Here is an 11,320-nt window from a genome sequence, read left to right as displayed (position 1 = left end):
CTCTCTCAACTCTCAATCGCAGTTACACTTTCTCAATCGCCTGAATAGTTACTCATACATCTTATACATTTCAATTTGGAGGAGATGGATACAACTGAATTGGATTCTGCATAGTTTCAGGAATAATTCCCATCGTCCGAATCCACCCCCGGCAGCCGGCCGTGCCCAATACTGTCATCTACTCTTCCTCCTTTGGAATAGAACGGGATGGCAGAATCGTCCGAAGATATAGAGTCCGGCTCTCGTCCGAAGATGGCAGAATCTCCTTTGCGCAGTGAAATGGTGGCCTCTCTTGACAAGAAATTGAGAGAGTTCGCCTTCACTCTAGCTCTTATCGAGAAGGCCGCCAGCACGCTTGGAACGATGAACTTCATTTGGGCTACTGTCGTTCTCCTTGGAGGCTTCTCACAATCATTACAAAGTATAGACTTCTGGATCGTCAGCTTAATATTGGGGGTAGAAGGCCTTCTCATCGTAGGCCGACGCGGCGAACTGGCGACCCGACTGTTACGGTCTTCCAATTTCAGTTTCTTCAATTGCAGTTTCTCCAATTTCAGTCTCTCCAGTTTGAGTTTCTCCAATTTCAGTCTCTTATTAATACATCTGTATTCGCTTGCGATACAAGAATATTCGGCTAATGCATGCATCGTGTTGTCTAGCCTTCGTATACATAAGCAACAGTACGGGAGCGACCATAATCTGAATCGAAATCGGGCTCTCAATCTTTTCTACGGGCTGTCCATCGCGGAATCGTCTCTGACTCTGTTCGGATTTTTTGTCAGATCGCCCGGTTGGATCTCGCCATTTTCCCTGCTTTGTCGATGTCTTGTAGTACGAGAAAGTTTTTCCTCGGTTTTAAGAAATAATGGCTTTCACAATTCTATGTTTGAGCGTTATTTCTATGATACATATTGTCGATGCATGAATGGAAGCGTTTTCGACGGGTTGAAGATGGATTTTCTGTCATACAGCTTGGAGCTGCTGCATTCCATCGACGATAATGAACAACTGGCGGGTGCTCGACTACTATCCTTGCTTCTGAAATCAAATTCGCTTCATTCAGAGAAGTTGAGGGTGATCAGAACAATGCCAGGCGTGCTGGAGAGGCTGATCGAGTTGCTGAATTCGGAGAAACCTCAGGAGAGGGAGATTCGAACAGTGGCCGGAGAGATCATCTGCAAATTGGTGGAGATACCCCGACATCGCATTCGGGTGATGGCCATTCCTGAGTCCATGGAATCCATAACCTCCTTGCTGTACGATCACAATGCGATTGAAAACCATTTGAGTAATTACCAGGGCCAGTCCGTAGACAACTATAATCACTTAGCTTTCAGTATGCTGGGGAAACGGATATTGAAATGCTTGGTGAAAGACCCCGACAACCGCGCTAAGATCGGAACGAACGAAGGGCTGCGTCACAAAATTATCGCACTCGACGACTTAGATCGCAAGGCGTCGGCATCAGAAATCATAAGGCATTTGGAAAGCATGCGGACGGAGACGCTGACTGACCAACAGGACGTCCGTGAGAACATCGAGGGTACCAGTCGCCTTGAAGCTGAGCATTCCGATGATCCTAATTTACAATCGCTTTCTATTCAGGTTAATTAGATCTCGCTACTTTTTAATTAATGAAAATAAAATACTGTAATGATGGATTATATGGCGCTGTAATTGCGAAATCTTCCATTAGCCTAAATCTACAAACAATTTATAGTCATACTTAAAATTTCCGCATAAGTTGTTTTCTACTTTTCAATCCAATGGAGCAGTCTGATAGTTAGACTGAGTTTTTCGATTAGTGAAAACAAAACGTTGTAATCACCAAGTTTATGGCGCTGTGGTTGTGGTTCAGAATTTAGCATTACGTCAATTTTCATTGTATTGCATTTCGCAGTAACAAAGTTCTGTTAATAAAATATAATCGTTTGATGCACAGTAAAACGACATATAGCTGCGATGCGAAGTTTATTTTGTCGCTTTTATATATTGTAAAAGGGATAATTACAAGCATTTTTTTCCCAGGGGCTAAATAAATTTTCTGGATGGCTTAATCCCCTTTTTTATTTTACTTTAAAGAGGTGAAAATTTCATATAAACTATAATTATTGAAAAATTGAATTTTTATAAAACTTTGTAATTTAATAGTTTTGTAACATATACAATCGCACATCATTTATAATAATAATACTAAAAAAATTAAATGTGTCACATAAAAACTTCACCCGCACATTAGTGGAAATATAACCTAAGGTATGTGAGTATTAATATGTGTACATTAAAGGTTGACACCCTATGGTTTAATAACCATTACATGTATGAATTGTGTTAGATACCATTGTATCAAGCACATTAATTTCTACAGGCACATTTCAATGTAATTAATATATTATATATATGCATTCCAGTTGATTTTCTCGAGCTGGAGACCTCTTTTCGGTTCATCGCTTGTACGTGCTTGCAATGCATATAAGCTTTAGTTAAATCACCCAGCTCACTTGCAATCTAATGCTGCCAACTCCCAGGCGTTCACCCTCTCTGGTTGCCAAGTGGTCTTTCTCAACACTGTTGATGTGAGAGTTGTGATCCGACGGTCCTCCTTGATCTAAGGGAACTATGGCTAACCATCGGTAACCTGCATTACTAAATAGTGCAAATGATTTCTCTTTGAAGAAATTGAGGAGATTACCGAGCTAGGTGTTCGAAACAATCAATGATTTTCCTTCTTTTTATTTGTGACCATCCCTAATTAATCATTCATACTTTCTTTATTGTAGAACAGTCTTGCGTACGTTTTCCAAACAATCTTTATGTACTCAGAAGTAATTTTCAATAATGTAGTGAATTTACACAATCTTTATGCATCTTTCAAGACAGTCCTGATTTACATAGAAAGTAGAAACAATCAGTTATTTTCCTTCTTTTTATTTGTGAACCTCCTTAATTAATCATTCATACTTTCTTTACTGTAGAACAGTCTTGCGTACTTTCCAAACAATATTTATTTACTCAGACGTAATTTTCAATAATGTAGTGAATTTACACCATCTTTATGCATCCTTCAAGACAGCCTTGATTTACACAGAAAGCAGTTTCAGTACATGGTCGTTTTACATAATTCTGAGTATACTTCAAGATAATCCTTCTTCCTGTCAGAAAGTAATTTCAATAACAAAACAATTTTACATAATTCTGAATATATTTCAAGATAATCTTTCTTCCCTGTGAGAAGGTAATTTTAGTAACAAAACAGTGTTACACAATTTCATTCCTTCACAGATAATCGGCTTGTCTTCTATGATTTGCTTAACTGCATTTAAGTCATTGTGCCATTTAACGGTAAATATCTAAATTAAATGCAAGTATTTTAAGAAGCATAAAGGACTCTTTTGTTACTGTAGGAAGAACTTCTCCTAATATACTTCATTCCACATTCACATAATATTAACAGACTATGTATTTGTTACTTATTTGCTATTAGAAGATGTCATTCACAGATGAATCCTCTCCACCATTCCAATGAGAATTTTGGCCATTACGTGGAATATTCTCCCAGCAAACTCCTCAATTCCTTCAGAATAGTTTTTTAATGCAGCAGTTAATTTGTCTCAGCCTAAGGACCCCAAGTCCAGCCTGCAAACACTTTCTTCCACTAGGGAAGATAATCATGAGAGGTTTTCCCACTGAACTTATGTTCAGCTCAAGGAATCCCCTTCTTTTCCGAACCCCCTCTCTTTCCCCTCTCCTCCTTTCTCTAGGAGGGAGAGGAGGTAAGGAGATAACTGATCCTAACTAATAATTGTCTTGTGAAAAGAGAGTTACTGAGGCTCATCCATAATTCCTCATATCTTTCACAGAGATAGTGCTAATTTTTTCCAAAATAACTTAATTACTATTTACTATTATCAACAACACAATAACTAATCGTTATCAATTTACTTGTCCGTAATAGTAAAAATGTCCAAAAAGTAAATCAAAAGCCTGGGGATGTCACATCTCTCCCCCCTTAGCGGAACACCGTCCCTAGTGTTCATTCTTCCATCTGTTCCTGGAATAGTCCAGGATACGCCTCCTGCATAAAGTATTTATCTTCCCAAGTGGCTTCCTCTGGGCTAAAGTGCTTCCATTGCACTTTAACCTTTATGATAGCTCGCCTCTGCAATGTTACTTCTCTCTGATTGAGTATGCATAGATATTCGACCAGAAATTCTTCTTCTGGCTTGACATGACACAAGTACAATTGTCATACATTTGACACACACACACACACATATATATATAACAAGAGATTTACCTATATTTTTTTTCCCTTTTTCTTTACCTGAAGCTCTTGCCAATTTATGATGTGTCATATACATACTTCTTTAAAAGGGAAACATGAAATACGTTGTGAACCCGAATGTGACTGGGTAGTGCGAGTTGATATGCAACTGGTCCTACGCTGTCTAGAATTTGAAAAGGACCACAAAACCGGGGATCCATCTTGGCACGTTTTCCCCATCTGAGAGTACTTCTCTTTGGTTTAATTTGCACGTACACATGATCCCCTACCTGAAACTCCTGGTAGGTTCTTTTCTTATCGGCATAAGCTTTCTGTCTATCCTGTGCGGCCTTCAAATTTTTCCGGACCTTTTTCATGGTTCTTTCCATTTCCTTCAGCATATCCGGACCTAATATAATTTTATTCTCGGGGCTATTCCAGTTTGCAGGGATTGTACACTTCCTCCCATAGAGTACTTCAAAAGGACTCATTTTAGCAACTCGTGATAACCATTGTTGTAAGCAAACTCTACCAAGTGTAGATATTCTTCCCATTTTCTAGGTTGTTGCATCACATACATACACAACATCTCCTTTACCACTTGATTAACTCTTTCGGTTTGTTCATCGGTCTGGGGGTGATGGTAAATAACGCTTTCCAAAAAGAAGATGTAAACTTAACATCTCGATCAGAGATTATGACTCGAGGCATTCCATGCAACCTAAAAATCTCTTTCATAAATATATCTACTATTTGGGTTGTTTGGTATGTGGACTTGATAGGCATAAAATAAGTTGTCTTGGTTAATTTGTCTACCATAACCATAATTGAGTCATTTTTTCTTTTTGATCGAGGTAAACCTGTTATGAAATCTAAGGTTATGGTGTCCCATTTCCATTCAGGAATGGGTAAGGGATATAGTATCCCAGTAGGATGCTGATGATTAGCTTTAACTTGTTGACATTTTAGGAACCTCGCCAAATATTCTGCAATATCTTTCCTCATACCGGGCCAGTAATATTCTTTCTTGATTGTAGAAAAATTATTTTGATAGCTTGGGTGGCAAACACAAAGACTTCTATCAAATTCATCTAACATAAAGTTATTTATTGACAACTGATTAGGAACATATATATGGTTTCTAAACATCAACAAATTTTCATGGTTAATACTGTACCATTTTTGCTCTATAGAATTCTGTGCAGATTTAGCTTGTTGACAAAGATGACTATATTCTGGGTTCTTCTGTGTTTCTTCCTTTATTTGCTCAGCAAAATTTAATTTTTCTTGACTAAATAAAAATTCCATAGACATAATGCAACTTCCTACTTAACACATCTGCCACTCAGTTCTCTTTTCCCTTTAAATGTTTGATTTCAAAATCAAATTCAGTTAAAAATGAAATCCATCGAGCTTGGCACATATTCAGGGTAGGTTGCTTGAAAAATCTTGTTAAGCTACTGTGGTCTATTCTGAGTAAAAGTCTTCTTCCAAGTAGGTAATGTTGCCATACTTTTAAGGTGTGAACTACAGTAGTTAACTCCAAATCATAAGCAGAATATTTTTTCTCATGATCTTTTAGCTTACGAGATTCATAAGCAATTACTTTATCTTTCTGCATTAAAACTCTACCTACACCCTCCTTACACACATTTGTATAGACTATAAAATCTTCCACAAGATCTGGAATCTTCAACACAGGCGTAGTGGTGAGTAAATGCTTCAATTTTTCAAAACTTTCTTGACAGTCCCTAGACCACTTGAAACTTGTTCCCTTTTTCTACAAGGAAGTAATTGGATAAGCGACCTTAGAAAACCCCCTTATAAATCACTTGTAATAACCAATAAGGCCCATAAAGGAGCGTATATCCGCCACATTTGTTGGAATAGGCTAGTCCATGATGGTCTTGATTTTCTCTAGATCCACTGCTATGCCTTCAAAGGAAATAATATGTCCTAGATACTGGATTTGATCCTTGAAAAAATCACATTTTCTAAATTTGGCATAAAGTTGGTTTTCTCTTAAGGTTTGCAACACTCTTCGAAGGTGTTCTTTATGTTCCTCCATACTCCTGGAATACACAAGGATGTCATCAATAAATATAAGAATGAATTTATCAAGAAAGGGATGGAAAATCCCATTCATCATACTCATGAACGTTGTTGGAGCGTTAGTGAGTCTGAATGGTAAAACTACGAACTCATAATGACCATAACATGTTCTAAACAGAGTTTTATATATGCCTTCATCTTTAATTCAAATCTGATGATATCCCGATCGTAAATCATTTTTTGAAAATACCACAACACCTTTAACTTGATCAAAGAGATGATCAATTCGAGGTAAGGGGTACATATTCTTAATTGTTAACTTGTTTAGTTGTATGAAATCTATGCATAAACGCAAAGTACCATATTTCTTCCTTAGAAATAAAACTGGGGTTCCCCAAGGGGACATGTCGGGTCAAATATAAGCCTAACCCAACAGCTCATAGACCTGCATTTTTAATTATGTTAATTCAGGAACACTCACTCTGTAAGGAGCTTTGGAAACTGGGTAGCTCTAGGGGCCAACTCTATGGTAAAATCAAGTTTTATTTTGCATGGTAACCCAGGAATATCTTCCGGAAAGACATCTTTAAATTCTTTAATCAATGGTATTTTCTCCAAGGCAGACAATTTATCTTTAGAGTTTGTGTACCCTACTTGAACTGCATAAATTTGATATCCTTTACGCATGCATTTTGCTAGCTAGTGGGATATAATGGGACGTAACTTAACTTCCCTTCTTATACCCTAAATTTCTACTTTGGTGCCATGATTAGACAGGAAATTAATTGTCTTATCTTTGCAATTTACTAAGTTCCAATGATGCTATGACAAGTCCATGCCTATCAACATGTCATAGGAACCTAATGACAGTACATTTAAATTTGTCTTAACGCGCTGTCCTGCCAATTCAATTACACAGTCTTCTATTTTTGCATTAACTCTTCTTTTAGCTCTTGTGGCTAGTTGGACCAACCAAGGGTTTTTAAACTTTATACTTTTCAAATGGCACAAATCAACTATTCTTGCACTGGCATAGCTTAAGCTTGCAACCGGATCTATTAAAATCGAAACAGGGTGCTTGGATATTTTACGTTCAATTTCTACCATTGCGGGTTGATATTCTGCCTAGCGATCTTCCAATGTTGCATTAATCCGGGGTATGTTCCGTGCCATATCACCGACAATAGAAGCTTCTTGAATATTTGTAATTGGTTCTGATCTCGCTCTATGGGGACAATTTTTGTAGTAATGGGGTTCCCCACAACCCCAACACTACAAAGGAGGTTTAGGAACCTGACTAGATTCCAACTTGCTTGATGCTTCACTTTGGTTCACTTCATTCTGAGATCTATACCTCTGTTGATTCCTATTAGCAGATCCATTTGGTCCCTTCTGTCCTGGATACTTGGTACTAGAATTTTTCATGTTTTTATTGGCTATAAATTTTTTTTGCCCTTTCTTGCTTGTCCAATTTTTATTACCTTTGCCCTTCTGCTTCATTTGATGATAGTAGATCTGAGCCTTTCGAACCACTTCATCCATCGTTTTAGGGTTGTCAAATTCCAACTTCTCTTTCATGTAGATAGGTAAACTGCTAATAAAGCGCTGGACTTTAGCCTTCTCTTCATGGATGTAGGGAACATATCTTAATAGCGAAGTGAACTTGGCTATAAACTCATCCATAGACTGTTGTACTAGTTTCAAGTCATGAAACTCTTTTGCCTTATCATCGTAGAACCGCTCAGTTAGATATCTGTCCTTAAAATGTTTCTGAAATTTCTCCCATGTGACCTCCTGCTCATTAATTTCTTTAACTGTTTTGACTTCTTCCCACTACAGGATGGCTTGGCCTTGCAACTGATAAATTTCTAACCTTGCCCTAAAATTGTCATCATATTCATATATCTGGAAGTATTTATTCATGTTAGTTAACCAAACCTCTGTCGCTTCTTCAGCCTCTCCATTATATACTGGTGGCTTGATCTTTTTGAACTCCCCTTAGAGTTCAGTTTTTTTATTTTTTCCCCTTCTTACCGGAGACATTATTAGATTCTTCTTCATTACCAGTTTGTCCCCCTTCAGACTACAAACGTTCCTCCGACTTTCTATGTGATTCAATTATGTTTTCTTCATCCTAGATGAGGTTTGGATTTCTCTGATTCTGCCTATCTGAAAGGATTTTCATAATATTTTCTTGCTCCAAACGTAATCTTTCATTATCAGCTTGCAAACTCTGCATCTCTGCTCGTAGCTGTTGGACTGTTTCTAATAACACAACATTTGTACTCTGATTTTCCTCACCTAACTGTACCCACACCTCTAGGTTATGTCCGGTTGTCCCTCCTAAGGGGGTGGATCCTACTCCTTGTATCATGTTGCACCTGCTTCTTCTTTGTGCACCATAATTATTTTGTTATTCAATGCTCATCCATTCAAGCCTCAATGTAGTAACCTGAGGGCTCTGATACCAATTGTAGCATATACAATCGCACATCACTTATAATAATAATAAATAAAAAAATTAAATGTGTCACATGATAACTTCACCTGCACATCAATTGAAATATAACCTAAGGTATGTGAGTATTAATATATGTACATTAAAGGTTGACACCCTATGGTTTAATAACCATTACCTGTATGATTTGCATTGATACCATTGTACCAAGCACATTAATTTCTACAGGCACATTTCAATGTAATTAATATAATATATATATATATACATTCCGGTTGATTTTCTTGAGGTGGAGACCTCCCTTCAGTTCATAGCTTGTACGTGCCTGTAATGCATTTAAGTTTTAGTTAAATCACCGAGCTGGCTTGCAATCTAACACCTCTAGCTATGAGGCATTTACCCTCTTCGGTTTCCAAGTGGTCTTTCTCAGCACCGTTAATGTGAGAGTTGTGATCCAGTAGTCGTCCTTGATCTAAGGGAACTATGGCTAACCACCGGGTAACCTGCCTTCCTCGTTTGGTCATTTGCTCAGAGCCAAACCCTGGAACATCGCTCTGCAAAACCCTAACAAAGTTAGGGTTGCATTTTGGCAATTGGGCTTCGTCTCTCCGGCTCTACTAGGCAGTGGATCCAATAAGAGCATTCATCCCAACCACTGTTGCAACCAGACATTACCAATTGTTACTAGAATATCTCCTTCAAGATGCAGGTGAGACTTATTTTGATTCAATGACTTAATTTGATATTGTTCGGGTTTATTTTCATGCACCTCATAACATCTGAGTACACTTGTTTGTTTATCTAACTAATGCTCAACTTCTTACATCTATCTACACTTACTGGGACTGCTATGACCTCAGATGCCTCTCGTGCTGAGAAAACACTCAAACTCCTCGATATATGTAAGGTGTTTACATCCTAGGTTTTGGCCATTTTGAATTTATCTTACAATCTTATTCGTGGCATTGAGCTACCTCGACATCTCGTTGGAGGGTTAGTCTTGAACTATGAGGCTTGGATGGGGTTCTTCCAGTTCCAGCACACCCAGCAACAAGAGGAACCTGCGCTTCCTCATGGATTAGCGAAATGGTATGGGTGCCTCTCTTTAGATTTGGCCTGCCTCCAATGTGTGCCTATTGAATTGGGTAGCTCTTTTCTATTTTGTCTTCACAGAAGACCCATTTAAAGGTTTTCGTTTGTAATTAAATATGGGTGAGAAACCCTTATTGCAATAGGGTGATATGCACATTTTGAAGCTATCCTTCTGTTAATTCCTTGTTGGACTTAATGCTAACCGAGGACTTGGTTTGTCCACTCAGTTTCCTTTAAATGTTATTGATTTTGTACATACATGCAAATTGGTTTACTCCAAATATATTTTGTTAGTGAATTGGCATGTGGTTCTCGTCATTTATCTTAGCTATTGGTCTCTTGTAGTTTACATAACAGAATATTTTATCTTAGCTGGACTATCTGGTTCTGCATGGTTAAAATATATGTTTTCTTTGTTTTAACTTTCCGTTTATGTACGATACATTCAATCACCAAGAAAACTGTGTCCTTGGTGTCCCAATAGTACTGGCCGAGGAATAAATCTAGGTTAGAATAGTCAGGGTTTCTCGAAGTTATGGAAATGGAATGAATTTCTTTTGAAAAATTAACAAAATTTTCTTTCCTATTTCAATCTTAGTTTTTATTTTCCTGCTAGCCCATAATTGTAACTACTATTCCTTACTAGTTCCTGGATTGCATTTCAAATATGATTTTAACCCTTATTAAACAATAGAAATAATTTATCTTTCAAGAACTTGAGGATATTACCGAGCTAGGTGTTCAAAAAAATCAGTTATTTTCCTTCTTTTTATTTGGGAACATCCCTAATTAATCATTCATACGTTCTTTACTGTAGAACAGTCTTTCTTACATTTCCAAACAATCTTTATTTACTCCGAAGTAATTTTCAATAATGTAGCGAATTTACACAATCTTTATGCATCCTTCAAGAGAATCTTGATTTACATAGAAAGTACTTTCAGTACATAGCGATTTTACATAAGTTTGAGTATACTTCAAGATAATCTTTCTTCCTGTTAGAAATTAATTTCAATAACAAAACAATTTTCCATAATTTTGAGTATACTTCAAGAAAATCTTTCTTTCCTATCGGAAGGTAATTTCAATACAAAACAATTTTACACAATTTATTTCCTTCACGAAGAATCACTTGCCTTCTACTATTTCCTTAACTGCATTTAAGTCATTGTGCCATTTAAGGGTAAATATCTAAATTAAATGCAAGTATTTTAACAAGCATAAAGGAATCTTTTGTTACTGTAGAAAAAAATTCACCTAATATACTTCATTCCACAGTAACATAATATTAACAGACTATGCATTTTTTACTTATCTATTATTGGAAGACTAGTCATTCACAGATGAAGCCTCTCCACCCTTCCAATGAGAATTTTGGTGATTACGTCCAATATTCTCCCCCCAAGCTCCTTAATTCCTTCAGAACAATTTTTCAAAGCAGCAATTAATTTGTC

The 11,320-nt window shown here is 37.1% G+C and overlaps 1 protein-coding gene across 1 annotated transcript; it reads left to right on the top strand.

Annotated features, from left to right (window-relative positions):
• The first annotated feature begins 207 nt into the window (after nt 1–207).
• Nucleotides 208–1,614, top strand: LOC149231017 (uncharacterized). Its single transcript, XM_089381513.1, has one exon. The coding sequence runs from the start codon at nt 208–210 to the stop codon at nt 1,612–1,614; it is 1,407 nt and encodes a 468-aa protein (XP_089237639.1).
• The last annotated feature ends 9,706 nt before the right edge of the window (nt 1,615–11,320 follow it).

This window comes from Pinus tabuliformis, chromosome J (assembly GCF_031772625.1).
Source record: "Pinus tabuliformis cultivar Carrire ecotype Pingquan chromosome J, CPIR1, whole genome shotgun sequence".
Taxonomy (NCBI): Eukaryota; Viridiplantae; Streptophyta; class Pinopsida; order Pinales; family Pinaceae; genus Pinus; species Pinus tabuliformis.
This window is presented reverse-complemented; position numbering and strand designations above follow the sequence as displayed.